Raw genomic sequence first — 17,412 nt, forward strand, 5'->3', positions numbered from 1 at the left:
TTTTTAATATCCACTGAAGCTGCCATGAGGGGAAGTGGCTGTGTATTTCTGTGTCAGCAAGATAAAATGTAGGTAATATAAGAAAGAACTGCTTGGCATAGATTACTCAGGTACAGCTGAGGTTTCCCTGGCCACGATAAGCCTTGTTTACATCAGGAATGGAAGGTGGTGCAGTGGGAATCTTTTTTTCTAGAGGCCAAAATTTGAATCAAATGACTTCCATAAGTCCCGTAAGTCTCTGCAATTCATGGTAATATAGTAGATTGGTGTGCTTTCCTTTCAAGTCTATCTAAACCCTTAATGGTTTTTGAGATCAGAGAGACTCCTTTTAACTAGACAGCTTTATTCTCTCTTGGTCCTTGCATTCCCTTCAACTTCACTGGGTTTAAAAAAAATATTTTAAACATTTGATTGTAGCATTCTGGCATCTCCTACACTCCCATCTTGGCCCGGTGTGTTTTTCAAAATGTCATCTGAAAGAGTGTAGAATTCTCTCCATTTCTTCTAGAAGAGGTGATAGGGTTTGTGGGTACCAGCATGATAAATAGGAAGGTTCCTATGGATGCCCTAGGATTTAAAAACTGTGGTCATTGGGCACTATTCCTGAAATAATCAGAGTGACTGTGTCCCCATGTACAGAAGCCATCTCTGGCATTTGCCTTCCAGATTAACTGGATGTAGATCATCCAATGCTAGAGAAGGTGGTTTCTTATTTTCCAGTTCTAATTTCTTTAAATTGCATCCATTTGATTGTTTCTTTCATTCATACTTCAATGTGAGTATACTGGGTATTTGCCATATGGTTAAGTATTGCTAGGGACTGAAGTCACTAAGACACCTAGGACTCTGCAGAAATCTTTTGAGTATAGAGAAGGAGCAGATGCTTGCATAGTTATTATACATGTGGAGATTAGGTGCTTTAAGATGGGTGTGTGCAAAATGCTATGGGAGCATAGAAGAAAGTCACTTGATACTGTTAATTTTGGTGAGTGGGGAGGAGGATTGGAGAATTAAGGAAGGCTTTTTGGAAAGGTTGGGATCTGAGGAGCATAGAATATGCAGGGCTGTACAAGAAGAAGGAACAGCAAAAACACCAAAGCCTAAAGCTTACGGTGCAGAGTGATAAGCCCTAAAAAGTTAGGCTGGGGACTTCCCTGGTGGTTCAGTGGCTAAGGCTCCACTCTCCCAATGTAGGGGGTCTGGGTTTGATCCCGGGGCCAGGGAACTAGGTCCCACATGCCACAACTAAGAGTTCACATGCTGCAAATAAAAATCCCAAGTGTTCCAATGAAGAGCCAAATAAACAATTATTAAATAGAAATAAATATCTTTAAAAAAAATTAGGCAGGACCAGAGTTGGATAGAAATTGATGGACTTTATCCTATAGGCGAAGAGTTGTGGAACTTTTTTTTTTTGGCCTTGTTACACAGCATGCGGGACCAGAGTTCCTTGACCAGCGATTGAACCCATAGCTCCTGCAGTGGAAGTGCAGAGTCTTAACCATTGGACCGCCAGGGAAGTCCCCACTGGAGGATTTTAAGCTCAGGGATATTATCAGATTGATTTTATTATTCTATTATATATGACTTTTAAGAAGAATTACATCTATTTTGCTGCTGTTATCTGTCAGGTACCCTGTATGCATTTTACATATGTTACTGCATTTTAAATCTTTACAACATTATGAGATGTGTGAGTATTATTATTCCCATTGTACTAAAGAGGAAATTGAGGTGAAGTAACTTGGCCAGGTGGTTTAGGGACTAGTGAGGCTGTGCCTTGAACCTGAGTTTGTCTGACTTGAATTTTTCTGTACTATCCTGCCCCCACTTTTCTGGTGGGCCCGTAATGAGCATTGGATATTTATTTTATGAGTTATTCCTTTTCCATCAGGCCAAATGGACTACCTTGCAGAAAGGCAGGGGGAGGAATGGGAGTAGAGAAGGGAAGAAGGGAAAGAACAGAGGCTGGGTTCCCAGGGCTGCTGGGTGACCCTGGCTGCTGCCAGTGAGGAGGCACGCTTCCGTTCTGAAGACGCAGCATGCCCTTGCTTGGGCACAGTGGCGTGGGTGCCCCCAGGTTGGTGGGCCCAGCATCCTGGCTGGCCACTGGCATTTGGTAGGTTGGTCTCTGCAGTCTCTGGGCGCAGCCTGCTTGAGTTGTGTGGTTGGCTGGCGAGAGCCTTAGGAGTCCAAGGCGGGGGTGTCTTGTTGGCCCCTTCTGCCAGAGGCTCTGGTGCTACATATGCTTCCCTGGTAGCTCAGACAGTAAAGAACCTGCTTGCCAGTGCAGGAGACTTAAGAGATGTGGGTGCGATCCTTGGGTCGGGAAGATCCCCTGGAGGGAGGGCATGGCAACCCACTCCAGTGTTCTTGCCTGGAGAATTCCATGGACAGAGGAGCCTGGTGGGCTGCAGTCCATGGGGGCACGAAAGAGTTGGACCCAACTGGGCAACTAAACAGCAACAACAACTGGAGCGACATTTGGGCCACTGTTTCACGTGGAGAGATGACAGGAGGCCACGACAGCCTCCTCAGGCGCCCTGATGTGTAGCTATGACTCTGTCCTCCCTGAATTCTTACCTGCCAGTCGATGGACCTAACTCTTCTGCTTCAGCAAGACCTAGACTCAGAGCTGGTAAAGCCTAGGGGGTGCAGCTTGACTCTGAGGCCACACCAGGAGACACAGAGTGTTTTCAAGGACCCCACTCCCCTCCGCCTTCCTCCCGGGAGATGACAGGACTCTTCCCGCTCACTATGGGCTCTCTTCTGGGTTTGCTTGGCCGTTGGATGGACGTGTGCTGTGTGGGGCCCCGCTGGCCCTATGGTGTGAGCTGAGGTCACATCACGCCAGTCCCCGTCACAAAGAAAGGTTCTGTCCAGCTGGGCTGGTCCCTGGCTTTGTGGCTGGTGTACAGAAACAGTCATCCTGTTATGACAGAGACCCTGAAACAAATGCTTTCCTCGGGCCCAGGACCTGTCCTTCAGCATGATGAAAGTGCCTCTCTGTGGGCCCTTTCTGCAGAGGCGGCGGGTGGTGATGTGGCTCAGCGGCGGCAAGCACAGGCCTGTTCCCCTCATCTTTCTGTCCTTGGCAGGTGTCCTCCTTCTCCCCGCATCTCAGCGATGGAGCCTCACATGCATTTTGGTGCTGTGCCCCCCTCTCCATCTGTCCTCTCCCCTCATCAGCAAATGTAGATGCAACAACAAGAACCCCCCCCTCCCACACCCAAACCCAGAGTTTGGAAGGAAATAGAGGATACCAGGTTAGAAAAGCTTCTTGTTTTCTTTTTAAATCACCTTCTGATTCAGAACCCAGTTGATAGAGGGTGACATCAGCCCTCTTCAACCTTGAACACCGAGATAGGTTCTCCAACAATGAATTAATTGTTACATGATTCTGAACACTTTAAAGGCTAAGTGGAGTTTGTCCTAATGGGATTTTATGTGTTCTCCTTTTCTTGTAAAAAAATAAAAATAAAAATCAATTGCCCACAGTGTTGCCATAGCAGCAACAAAGAGTCAGGGATTCTCCAAGAGCCTCACGTGCCCTTAGCTCCCTACCCCTAAACAAGCGATGCTGTCCACGAGCATTATGTGTCTGCATGTATGTGTCCCAGTCCTTAGCCTGAGGGAGTCTGGTGAGCAGTCTGACTCATTAGGATTTAGTGAGGGTGGATTAGATGGGTGGACTGGGGATGTCTATGGGGTAGAATTCCGAGGCCCTCATCCTGTTGCTTCCTGGCAGAGGAAGAAGCAAGTACTGGGTTTTCTGCTGTCAGCAGAGCCGGACTCTGAGCTGAGGTTTCTTCCCGGGGGCAGCTGCTTGGGGGCAGCTGCTCAGGGCCACCTCTGTGTGCAGGTGGGCGTGTGGGGTGGCCAGCGGCTCTGAGGAGGGGCAGAGGGACTGGACCTTGGCCTTGGCTCCCTTCCTCCTGTCCTAATGCCTGAGCTAATGGGTCCCAGGGTGCTTCCTCCACAGGGACTTAAAATAAGGAAGCCCTTTCAGGGTCAGGGGAGAGGTTTAATTTCTAATCAGTTAGGAGCTTAGGTGCTTTGATTGTAGCTGGCATTGAAATTGTCTGGAGGTGTTTGTGCCGTGAACATATAGAATTTTCAGATAACATCCAAGGATGGAGACCTCTTTCTTCGAGTCCCTGAAAGCATGTCACATTTGTGGTTGTGTAGAAGCTCTGACTCCCACTCTGACTACTGTTTTTGACCGGAGAAACCTTTTTTCTGAGCAGATTGGCATTTTCAAGAAGACTGAAGCTTGAACCTCCAGCCTTTACATTGTAGTCTTCAAGCTTTTGCTTCCCCTGTTACCAGGGAAACCATTACCAGAAGTCAGATACGTGTGAACATTTTTTCTCTCTCAATATAGCTTGACGCAAACTCTTGAGAGCTGCTGTGAATAAAAAAAAAAAAATTCTGCCATTTAATTTTTCTTTTTTTTTAGCTTCTTGAGGGAAAATCCCACTTTCTTTTCTGATCCCAGTTTACACTCCAAAGCCTCAGATCAGTAAAATGTGTATTAAAAAATTTTTTTTTAGGAGACTCAACAAAACAACAGAAACTAACCACCATCATAAAACTGAGAGAGATCAAAAAAGCAAACCAACCAACCTAATCAGGGCCTGAAATAGATGGAGCTGATTACCTGGCTTGATTTTTTTCTTTGTACATGGTCTTGGAGAGGACACCCTCTTACAGGGCTCCTCTCCCCACCGCTCTGTGCTTTTAGGAATGCGAACTTCCTCCCTTTATGTAAAGGCAGGGGGTCAGGGGATATTAATCATACATCATCCTCCTTGTCAGTGCTGTTTATGTGGGTGAAGCAGATCGAGGGAAATGAGCACTAAATATATTTTAATCACCTCTGCTGCTTTGAAAGAATTCGCACAGATAATCGCCAGCTCATAGCAATGTCTGTCTGACTGTCCACACGCCGCCCCCGCCTCCCAATCATCTCTGTGCGAGCCGGAAGCAGCCTGCAGTGTCTGGGGTCAGCGCTGTCTGCTCCTTGTGTTGTTTTAGTCACCAAGGCATGTCTGACTCTTTTGTGACCTTATGGACTGCAGCCCGCCAGGCTCCTCTGTCCATGGGATTCTCCAGGCAAGAGTAGTAGAGTGGGTTGTCATTTCCTCCTCCAGGGACTCTTCCCGACCCAGGGATCAAACCCACGTCTTCTGCATTGGCAGATGGATTTTTTACAGAGGAGCCACCGGGGAAACCCCTGCTCCTTGTGTAGTTAAAAGAAATTCCCAATTCTTTTGGGCCAGGGCCATCTTCCTACCACAGTCACTGGAAAAAAGAGGCATTACATTTGAGTCAGGACCTGGGTGGTTTCCAGGCTCATCGGTTTGCCACCATGTGTCTCAGTAATGGAGTGGGGCCCCGTCCCTCCCAATAGGACAAGCTCTGTTCTGAATGGACTCCGGGCAGCTTCTTAAGAAACCTCCCCAAGGAACCTGCTGGGGCCAGGTTTAACCCAATCCAAATCTCCTGAAGCAGATCTTCAGGAGAGAAATTCTTAGAACAGTTCTTAGAACAGTGCACCTCACTGCAGAGACTCAGGGCATGATAATCCTCCCCCCCCTCGATAGATCTCAAGACATGGAGAAGAAAATTCAAATACCTTTCTACTAAAAATAAAATATACTGCTCGATATCTGTTTTGATTTCGATATAACCGGGAGAAAGTGTGTCCGCCTCTCCCTTCATTAATATATTCCATAGGCATGTGAGTCCATTTATTTTTATTTTGTGGGGCTGTGGAGGCCCTCATTCCTGCTTTTATCTCACAATTCTACTTAAAATGCAAATGGAATTGAATACATCATTTGTGTGAAAAATGAGATGGCCCATTTGGAAAATGTAATTTTAAAACAGGCAACCGGCACTGGCATGCAATCAAAGTAATGAGTTACTTTTAATTTTTTTCTTGCTTGCAGATGTCCTTGAGGGTTACAATGGGACGATTTTTGCATATGGACAGACCTCATCAGGAAAAACACACACCATGGAGGTAAGGCTTCAGGGTACTGTTACGTCAGTCTCTGAGATGACTGAATGGAAGTGGTGCTTCCTGCAAAATGTTAGGTGCATGTGGCTTTTTGACTGAGCAATAGAGATGGTTAAGGGGATGTTATGTTTGTGTCACAATTTTTGTGTGTCTTTGAGGTGTTTTAAAAATAGTGGTGAGTAATAAAGTCTCAGGAGTTCAGTATTCTTAAAAAAATCATCTTTTGATAACTCTGTGAAAATATTAATAATAAATTCTATTTACAATAAGCTAACCAGTGGCGTGAGTATCTCTTTGGGCTGTCATCCCAATCTTGCTGAGAAAGTCTGTTGTGAAAATCATTTACTCTTTAAAGAGTCTCTGAGGAGGCAAGTCTCTTCTGAATAAATAAAAATTTGTAGGTCAGAGGTTGAAAGAAGCTGGTTTTTGGACCAAATTCAGCCCACAGACATATTTCTGTATGACCTGCAGTGTTCTGTGGTTTTTTGGTTGTTATTTGTTTGCTTTTTTACAAATTGAAGGCAGTGTTTAAAATGGGAAAATTTCAAACAATTCTAAGTTGAAAATTCTTAGATTCTTATACATTTTGGTTGAAAATTCTGATGATCTAGCAACTCTGGGTTCCAATTTCACCATCATATGAAGTGTAAGTTTCATTGGAACAAAGCTGTTCATTGTCTTGTTCACCTTTTTACTCACATTGCCAGTATGTGAGACCACGGCTGTCACATAGGAGGGCTTCGAAAGAATATTTGTGAAAATGGTACCCTCATGGTGGCCCTGGCTGACCCATGAGTGTTGGGCCAGCTCTTGTGGTCGCCTGGTCCCCTCCATGCACATCGTGATTGAATGTTTAGCATCCTTCCCCAGAAACATACACCCCTGGCCCCCCTGTACCCTTGAGGGTGTGCCCCCAGCTGTAATCGTTGGCCCTGGATTTCTGTGGCTCCAGGCAATTTTCCAGATAGGATGCCTGCAGAAAAAAATTGGTCCCTTTTATCTCTTTTCCTGCTTTTTGCCATGGATTTGACTCCTAAACAACCTTTGGGGCTGGATAATTGTTCTAAAGACTGGGCCCACCTGACAGGTGAGGAGAGGTGAAGCGTGGTTATTATAAGCAACTACACAGAGGAAGTTTGGGGAATTCATCTTACAAGCAGCGGGGTGAGATGAATCCTTAATCCTTCAAGCTTAGCTTTTTCATTTACGGTCCCCTCTTGGGACTGTCACTGAGTTGGCTACTGCAGACTCAGTTTAGCTTATGAATCATTCCTATTGAAAAAGAGATTTCCAAGGCATGAGGCTAATATCCTCAGGGCTCTGGTGTTCTGCTCACACTGACTTCAAGTGTGGGGCATGACTCTGGGGGACCTCATTCCTGTTGTGTTGACTCACTTCCCCCCGTTTCACTGAGACAAAGGGGTTCAGAGACTGCACGGATTAAAGGAAGCCCCAGGCTTATTTGCCACCTTTCCCAGGTGGAGCAGGACTGTTCTTGGTCACCCGAGCCTTTTGGTCTCTCTTCTCTGCATCTCACATCCTTGGAGATGGGGTACAGGCATGGGTGTACCCCACGCTTCTGCTTTGGCCCCTCTCCTGCCTCTCTACTGGGCCCCAGACACTTTACCTGCTAGGCACTAGAAAAACTGCAGTGATCCGTTGCCTGAGTTTCACCCACTCCAGTAGCCATGGGCAGAAACTCCTTCATAACACCTGAGAGAGAGAGAGAGAGAGTAAGAGACAGTTTCTCATGAGGGAATCATTCCTTAGTTTTTTGGAAACTTGCCCAACCATATATAATACCAAAAAAATGCAATATTTAAACCCTCCCCCCACCCCCAAATCTTACAAAATGCTCACACTAGTGACCTTTTAAGCTTTGGGATTAATTCATCTTTGAGAAATAAATACAATGTTTTTGCTAAATGTCAAAATTTTTAATTGTAAACCAGCAAACAAGAGACCTGTCCCCAGGGTAGAATCTTTGTTTGTGTTGCGTGTGGGTGGCCAAGGACAGGTGGATGTGAGGAGATGGCAAAGAGGTGTGCCAGCCCCAGCCCCTTCACACTAAAATTGGAGACCTTGTATTAAATGAGAGCCTCTGCAGGTGTCTGTGACTGCCTGCATAAGACCCGCACACTGGGAGTGGCGCTGTGGGTCTGGAGGGACTCCTGGGACCTAGAAGGAACAGGATGCTGTTCGGGCGGCTCTCACAGTTGCCTGAAATCTCTTGCCTCTCCTTCCTTGTCAGTTTCAAAAGGTTGCTGGGAACGAGCTGCTTTCCTTTACGTGACTCTAGAGGGTCACATGCTTATGTCTGCAGGCGGAAGGAATGGGGTGGATGGGGGTCCCACCCGAGTGCCTTCCCACCCCCTACATACTCTGCATCTGGCTCATTCTGAAGGGGGATGATAGTTGGAGAAAAGGTAGGAAATATTTTAGAGGAAAACAGAGGAAAGGGGAAGCTCCATGCTGAAGTCGACACTGTAGGAGACCAGGAAACCCAGGGCCTGAAATACAATTAAAAAAAAAAAAACCAACAAAACCCTGCAGGGCTCTCACCTTCTACAAGGAGGATTTTATATATTCAGCATTACACATGGTGATCTTTTAAAAGCTCTGGGAAGGGACTGTTAATTCCGTGAATGGACAGAGCTGTCACATTTAAAAGCTGTTTTTCATTTTAATCCCCCACCCCAACCCCAGTTTGGGGTCTGGCACCCAGTGGTGATTCCATTACCTTCTATTGAGGGGAGCAAACAGATAAAATTGGAAAGATTAGCTTCTGAGGATGGTGCATTTCAGGCGGATTTTCAGCACAAATGGGAAACACTTGGCAGTGGGTGCTAAGCCGAGGGGACCCTCGGAGTGCTGGGCCCTGGCTGGGCTCTGCTGGGCAGTGTGCAGGGGCTGGTTGGAAGAGGGGTCCTGGGGTGCTGGCTGCACGGAGAAGAGAGGGCTGGACCTTTGTTCAGAGCGGGAGGCCGGGAAGGGCTTCTCTCGCCCCGTGCCTTGCTTTCTGGCCCGCTTCTGCACACTGACTCGGATGCAGACATGCTGTGTTTTTCCTTCTGCCCAAAGAGACACCTGGAGGCCCTGGGAGGCGCGGGCTGTCCTGCTGCGAGGAGCTGCCAAGTGGTTTTTCACGAGCCTGTCTGCGTGCATTGGTGCTTGTGTGCTGACGGGCCCCACTCTCCCATCTTAAGTGTTTCAGGAAACTCTGTCCTGCTTGGGAGGCTGAGGAGGCCACTGGGGCTGGAACAAAGGGAGTCTTGTTCCATGGCCAATGGCCTGGGTCTGGTGTCTGCTTTCACATGTGCTCCAAGAAGGCCACCTTCAGAAGTGGGGAAATTATACAGGATTTGAGGAAGATTATACAGGATGCAAGTATTAAAATGTCTCTTTTGCTTTCTGGGAGAAACAAGATGATGGAGTGGTAATGTCCACTCAAGTTCATCCCTGATCCTCCAGCCGACTAAACTTGTCACTGTTCCGCAAACAGCAGTGTGCTCTCTCGGTCCCTCCCCCGTTCTCTTTCTCCTGTTTCCTTGCCTCTGCCCACAGTCTCACGTCCGTCCTTAATCATACTCATTCCTCAAGATCTGGTGTCTTTCAAGGAAGCCATCCTGTGTCACCCCAGCTGCAAGGGATGTTTCTGTTCTCTGAGTTTCTAGAGCTCATTGCCTCTTTATCACCTTTTTTGCCTGAGGTGGCTGTTTTTTGTTTGTGTACATATACCTTTCATTTGCAACACAGACGCAGTGAAGGCCTTTATGGAACACCTCTCTGTCTCCTACACACACCACACAAATCCATCATCACTGCACCACATATACACCACTCACGACTATACCACACACACCTCCACACCACACACATCTATCATCACTGCACCACACGTACACCACACACACTTCCACCACACACTCTTCCATAGCACACACACCACATATACCCCACACAGCTCCACACCACACACACCACACACCTCCACACCACATACCCCACACACCTCCACACCACCCACAGACTCCACACACCTCCACATCACACACAAACACAACCTATCTCCACACCATATTCACCACACACATTTATTGTCACCACACCATACATACCTCCACACCATACACATATCCCACACACCACACACATTCATCCTCACCACACCTCACATCGATAGCCTTCCCCACACATCCTCATGCCTCTCACACCCACTCACTGTGTACACCACACACAACACAAATACACATACTATACAAACACACATCATACCTCACACACAACACATATACTACACACTGTGTACATTGACACCACATACACACACACACACACACACACACACCCCTCCACATGCAGATTATTTTGGCATCCTCAGTTTACAGAGCATAAAGGCCCTCAGCACTCTTGGACTTATGAGCTAGAAGAAGGCATCCTAGCCCTTAAACCTTTGGTAGCTTTGGATATCACTGCGTCACTATGGGAATGGGGGGTATTAAGGCCTTCTCCAAACAAACATGTGCTCCTTCTTGTATGATTTTTGTGTTGAGTCTTCAGGGAAACAAAATAGGGAGTGTCCAGACTCATCCTGATTCTGCCTTGGTTCACACCCCGATGAAGGCAAAAAAGGGATGTCAAAACTTGTATGCACCCAGAATTAATTGGAAGATCAGTCTGTTGAAAGCAAAGGCATCTAGGGAAACAGATTTGAGTCAATTATAAATGATTTTTGGATTATCAATCATTCTCCTTTGGCTGTGGGCCACTGAGGAGAAGCTGAAGTGTTGTGATGGATTATTCAAGAGCTCCAGGTCGGGGGTGGTGGGGGAGGATGCTCTTTGGACTTTCTGAGTCATATTGGCCCATTGGTGTCACATTTGATAGAATAGAGATCTGTGTTTTCAATGTGGGTACCATTTCTGCCAGCAGAGTCCGCAGTCCAAAGCAGGTGGGGTCCAGTATTCTGATTTATTACATGTTTATGATGGCCAGTGAGAAGTGATGGCCCAGTAATTTGGCTTTGTTTTCATTAGATATATCTGGGGTAGTAACATGTTTTCAGACTCTTCAGGTCAAATAAACCCTTACAACTGCTTAATGAGAACATGATTATGAGCTGAATAAGAACATTTATTGTCACTCAGCCCATTATATATACTTTTCAACTTAGATTCTATAGTAATTCCATGCAGTAGATATTGTACTGAGTCTCATAAGCCCTGGAAAGAAATACTTACTGGCCATACTGCCTTTAGGGAGTATACAGTTAAACTAAAAAAAAAAACAACCAAGAGAAATACATCAAATGATTTAGGATTCTTGGCAGATGAGGCATTCCAGGAGAGTACCTGTTTTTCTGGTAAGAGAGCTTTGCCAGAGGCCAGAAGTGTCTGAATTCAGCTTTTCCCTTGCTTTGGACAGAATGGACGGTCAGGAATCAGGTGCCTGAAGGACAGCTCATAATGGAAAGTGTTTTGTGGCCTGTAGTTAGTGCCGGGGTTTGTGTGACTTCTTGCTTTTCGTAACTCAAATATTGGCTTGAAAGTCACCTGAAAGAAAAAGAGGACTTGGCTGAGGAAAACAAAGCAGATCTTTGAGGTATTGGGCATATTTGGAACAAAGGTATGTGAGTCAAATTCATAAAGGCTGTTGGGCATTCCTGGAAAACCAGAGAGCAAATTGGCTGTTCTGCCAGCTCCATGTCTTCCTAGAGTTTAGAACTTCTGAAAGGCAGAGTGGGCTGGGTATGCAGTTACTGACAGTTGCTTTGACATGCAAACTCTGTGTTTGTGAGCTGATAGGTTATTCAACGTGGAACTTAAGTGTTCCTTTGGGTGTGTGTGTAGAGAAGGCTCTTTGGAAGTTGTATGCTGAGGTCCTTTGTAAGTCTGCTGCTTTAAACACTTATAGAACTCCTCTTGAGGAATTAGTTTCAGGTACTATGCTGTATCTTTTGGAAAGTCTTTGAAGCAGCAAATTCTGGATTTTGAAAATGGATTTAGTGATAATTGAGATAATAGAAACATTCATCTATCCATCCATATATTAGGTAAAATGAAGACAAGTGGGAAAGAGGGGGAAAAAAGTTTATAAGCAGATTTACATATTAGAAACAGCCAAAATATTTGAAGCAATAAAAGCTGGGAAGTATAGATTTTAAAAGAAATTGATAAAATGGATTTTCTTGATTGGTTTTTTAAAGTGCTACTGCAGGTATTTGCAGAATCAGGTTCTTAGAAATGTTTAAGCAGTGATGATGTGAATGAAACTATGTCTATCAGGTCTTGATGTGATTTCATTAAGGCAGATTAACTTGGATTTGTAGGTTCTGGTCTCTGTGTTAACATTCCAAACCAACGCCCACATTTAGTGTGTTTCAGTCACACATATAACCTCCTTCCTTCTCCGGCTGTCTCTCTCTCTTCTACCCACACACTTACCTGCATATACACTGATCTGCTGCCCCCAGTGGCAGCAGGAAGGGATATTGTGGGTGTTCAGAGCCTGACAAAATGTGCTATCCCACGCGGGCTTGAGTTACCCTGTTAACTGTTGGTCTGTTGGCTTGTGGGGTGGCTCTCCAGGGGAGCAGGCAGTGTCTGTGTTCTTGTTTAAGTGTCTCCCTGTTCCTGTTTAAGAAGCCTGGGTATGGTCCTTCCTCTCTCTCACACGGTGCTCAGGTACCCAGCACCCTTTAGATATCTATGTTGTGTTTTTCATTCACTAGGGGAAGCTACACGACCCTCAGCTCATGGGCATCATTCCAAGGATTGCGCATGATATCTTTGACCATATCTATTCCATGGATGAGAACCTGGAGTTCCACATCAAGGTAAGTGCAATTGATTGAGTCCCGAGAAAAGAAACTGAGCCCCAAATTGTGTTTCTTTGCTCTCCTCTTTTTACATGCACATAGAAGATGATTTTATTGATTTTAAGTGACATTCCTGTGGTCAGCAGAGCCGTATTTATTATTTAATGGCTTAGGCCAATACCGAGGGAGTATTGAGATAAAGGAAAAGCCCATTTTAGGATGGAATCATTGTGATTGTGGCCTGAGTTCTCCCCTTTACCCTGTGGATTTCTATAGATATGACTGGATGTGTCCGTAATTGGGCATGGACAGCATTTCCCAACGTGTGTCTGGAGAACCCAATCCCTCGTATCATTACTCAGTGGGCTGCCGTGGAAAAGGCTTGTGTGGCCAGTTTAGCTGGGAAAATGCTCTTGTTGAGCAATTTAAGTTTACCCCATGCTCAAGTATGCCATTCTGTAATGCACTTGTACAAAGTGCACATGTGGTATACTACATTTCCCAGCTTCTTTGACTGTGGACCTACTTTTCCCTCCTTGGAGGGCGACAGATTAGCATTTGGAGGAGCACGTTCTGAGAAGTGCTAAGAAAGGGAATTCTTTTCCGTCTTGTTTTTGTTTTTCATACCTATGTTCTGGCTTAAATTTGAACTGAAAAAGGGAGATTTCTACTCTTAACTATAGCTGTTAATTCTTAACATTTGGTATGAGGGGTATATTCATTGGAACTCCTTTGTTTGCAAGTGACTAAAAGTCACTTATTTAAGCAAATAGAGGAAGTCGTTGTAGATAAAGCATCTGACAGCGTGTGTGGGGGTGGGGAGTTGTGGAGAAGTAAGAAATCCAGGCTCTGCTTTTCCTTAAGAAAATTGTGATACGGTGCACATACCATAAATTTAACCTTTTTACAGTGTACAATTTAATGGTTCTTAGTATATTTTCTAAATTGTACAACCACGATCATTATTTATTACACCAATGAATACTAAGCAGATTTATTAAGTAAGTGTATAGACAGTTACATGGAAAGTCTTACAGCACATTTTAAATGAAAGGGGAATATATGATTTCCATAAAGAATATTAGTAACATCACCTCTGAAAGGTGAGACTACAGATGATTAGTTAAATCAAAGTTTTGTACATGCTTATCCTAGAAGGTAGCAAGAAAACTAGGCACTAAGAAGGCAAAATGCAAAATTAAACATGAATTTTGAAAAGTACATTCTACAAGACTTACTGTAGTCTTTTACCAGCAAAAACAGATTCTGACACCTACTTTCCTTTCTACTTTTGGTAGTCCTATTATTCAAAAATCTTTTGTGAAAAACTTACCAGTAATAAAGTACAAACTTCAATTGGAAACATCAAATTAGCTCTGTATAATGCTTTCAGGATCACTGGTTAATTCCAGAACACTTTCATTACCTCCAAAAGAAACACCATCCCTGTTAGGGTCCCTGTCCCTGCCCTCTTGCTTTATTTCTTTCCCTTGTTCCAGACCATCTTCCTCTTGTGTGTGTGTGGAAAAGAGGGTGACATCACAGCTTCTGCTCCACATCCCCTTATTTCCAGTCCCTCACTCCCCTGGGAAGGAGCCCATTGGCCCAGACTTGGTCTGATGAGCTGTGTCCAGGATGCACGTGGCTGGTGGGGTCCTTGCCACAGTGACTATCACAGGGACAGGGTTGACAAGGGGATGGGGAGGAGAAGGGGGCATTTCTAAGATGACTTGGACTTGAGCAGATCAACCAAGAGGCTGATGATCCTTGAAAACTGGGACCCAACTGCCTCAGTTCAGTTCAGTTCAGTTCAGTTGCTCAGTTGTGTCTGACTGCAACCCCATGGACTGCAGCACGCCAGGCCTCCCTGTCCATCACCAACTCCTGGAGTTTACTCAAACTCATGTCCATTGAGTTGGTGATGCCATCCCACCATCTCCCAGGCCCATCATTTTAGAAATAAGGAAACTGAAGTTCAAAGATGTAGAGTGCAATGGCCCAGGTGACATCAAGTCCTCAGCACAGTCCTGATCTGACCAACCCCACATGTAGTACCTGTTCCATTATATTAAATTTCTGCCTTCACTTATTTTTGTGGTGTGTGTATGCTAAGTCGCTTCCATCGTGTCCAACTCTTTGAAACCCTATGAACTGTAGCCCACCAGGGTCCTCTGTCCATGGGATTCTCCAGGTGAGGATACTGGAGTGGGTTGCCCTGCCTTCCTCCAGGGGATCTTTCCCACCTAGGAATCAAACCTGTGTCTCATATCTCTTGCATTGACAGGCAGGTTCTTTACCACTAGAGACACCTGGGAAGCCCATTTCTGTGGTACCTTCCCCAGATTATATAAAAACAAGGCAACAACTATTTGCCCATTTATAAAGTACATCTGGCAGATCTTTTTCCTTATAGCTCCCTTTGTTGGCTGACCAGCTTCTCCTCCTTGCCAGAGTTCTTTATATCTGAGGATGCAGAAGCTTGTTGCTTTGATGGGATCAAGATTTAGGAGCTTAATGCATCTTTAAGGCTGTTTGCATTTAAATACCTTGAACCGCTGCAGGGTTCTTATGGGATAATCCTGGAGTAAGATGTTAAACCAATTATTGCCCTCAAAATAGGGTCTCACATTAGAATCTTATTAAGATAAAAATAGCCCCAGCATGAAGGGAGGGAGGAAAGGGGGAATGACGCTCATGTCCAGGACAGAATTTTATAGTCTAGGGTCCTGTCCTGCGTCTGTAGTCATGTTCTCTTATTTCACAGATGATAATTGTTAAGTAGGCAAGTTTGCTATTGATTACTCCATATTTTGAACTGAGTAGTGACAGGCTTAATCAAGAAAAAGAGGTGTGATTAAGACAATATTGAAAATCTGCTCCTTAAAGTGAGCCTTACAGAGGTTTTAAACATTATTTCTGAACATGCTTTTAAATGCTTATTTATTTTTCTTCCATCTGGTCTTACAAAGTATTTGAAGTGACAGAAATAACAAAATTCACCCCCCTCCCAAGAAACCACTATCTGCTATGGTAAAAAGAAATTAATAAATCAGAATTCTCTGTATACTTATATTAAATATGGACAAGTTTCTAAGTGCCAGATTTGCTAATATCTACGTCACAAGTGGTCTTCAGGTGTCATTAATTTTCTCTGTTACCTGTGGAAATAAGGACACATGCGTAAGCTCTCAGAGTTAACAGAAAAGTCTTAATGAAAACCAGACAATTCTGAAATACAGAGTGGGTTGGAGCCAGGGTTGAGTGGGCTGCAGAAGGACTGGGTTAGAGATGTCTAAGGTTTAGAGACCAAGCAGACCCTAGAATTGTGGCCTCAGGGAGAGGTTTCTGGAGCAGTGGGTGAGGTAGGTGTGTCTGCGACAGAGCCAGTAACAGGGCCATTTGACTGGCATTCAAGCAGGCAGAGGTTGTTAGGGCGAGGATGCTCAGCTGTAGATTCCAGGGTTTGAAGCCAGGACGCCAGATCTCAGAGAAACGAGTCAGGAGGTTCTAGGCTGAGACGGACAAAAGATAATGAACCAGGACTGAGCTGGGTTGGGACTAGTGCTGGGCTAGGGAGTCTTCACTTCGCCTGGTCCAGAGCCAAGACTGGTTGGTGCAGGGGTGAGGTTTAACCTGTAGAATTGCATCCCAACTTTACAACTATTTTTTCCGCTTTTTAGAAAACATCTTTTTGATTCAATCCTCTGTTTAGATTTCTGGGGAGGAGGAATTGGGGGGGAACCATGAACTTGAGGGAAGGAAAAGTTGATCTGGTTGGCAGAAGGCAAGTGTAGGATCAGTACAGAATCCTAGAGGGAATTTTTTATATCAATGGCTTCATATGACAGATGGGAGCGTTGAAGTCTAGGTTCTTGATTACTGGTGAATTAAATCTCCAAGATCACATATCTAGTTAGAATTGTTCCCAGATGTCAGCCTTGGGTAAGGGTCACCTGGGGAGTTTAGAAGGGGATTCCAAAATCCTATTCTTGGAGATTCTGATTGAGGAGGATTGCAGTAGGTTCAGGGCAATTTAAACAAACGCTGAGTGAGATGCTGGCACAGGCAGTGCTGGGACTGAGGTTTGAGAATAATTCATTGGAAGGCTTCCTTTCCCTCTCACTGATTAATTGTCTTTTATTAAGTTACATTTTGTTCAAGTCCTTCCTGGACTCCCCAAAGCTGGCCACTGTCACCAGCTCTCTTCCTATTACTGGTTCCGTAGTTCTAAGCAACTGCCCTTATCCCCGCCTCTCTACCTTCTTCATCTGGATGTTTGGAGCATGCCCCCTCGCTGGGCTGATGAGGCTGTCAGTCTCATGCCCAAGGTGAGGCCTGCTGGCTTTTTGACAGTTACTTGCAAAGGACATGTTCTGCTCTAGCTGTTGTCGTGCCTAGAAGCTTACTTGGTGCTCATCTAAGGTGAAAGGTAGAGTCTTCCGTAAGACTAGCGCAGGATGTGAATAGCATCTGGTTGGGAGCATAGGGACCTCTGATGTGGGGGTGGGGTGGGGCCTGGGCCGCTGAGCAGGGACTCTTAGAGCAAGCTGGCAAGTAGGAAGCAGGAGGC

At 45.2% G+C, this 17,412-nt stretch overlaps 1 protein-coding gene across 1 annotated transcript in view; it reads left to right on the forward strand.

The window, feature by feature from the left end:
* The window catches only part of KIF5C (kinesin family member 5C), a 153,993-nt gene that overhangs the window by 52,776 nt on the left and 83,805 nt on the right, over positions 1 to 17,412 (forward strand). Inside the window, exons 3-4 of the mRNA XM_043488177.1 lie at positions 5,955 to 6,028; positions 12,756 to 12,860. Of these exons, the coding sequence (XP_043344112.1) occupies positions 5,955 to 6,028; positions 12,756 to 12,860 (179 nt within the window). The remainder of the gene's footprint in view (positions 1 to 5,954; positions 6,029 to 12,755; positions 12,861 to 17,412) is intronic.

Source organism: Cervus canadensis, chromosome 15 (assembly GCF_019320065.1).
Source record: "Cervus canadensis isolate Bull #8, Minnesota chromosome 15, ASM1932006v1, whole genome shotgun sequence".
NCBI lineage: Eukaryota > Metazoa > Chordata > Mammalia > Artiodactyla > Cervidae > Cervus > Cervus canadensis.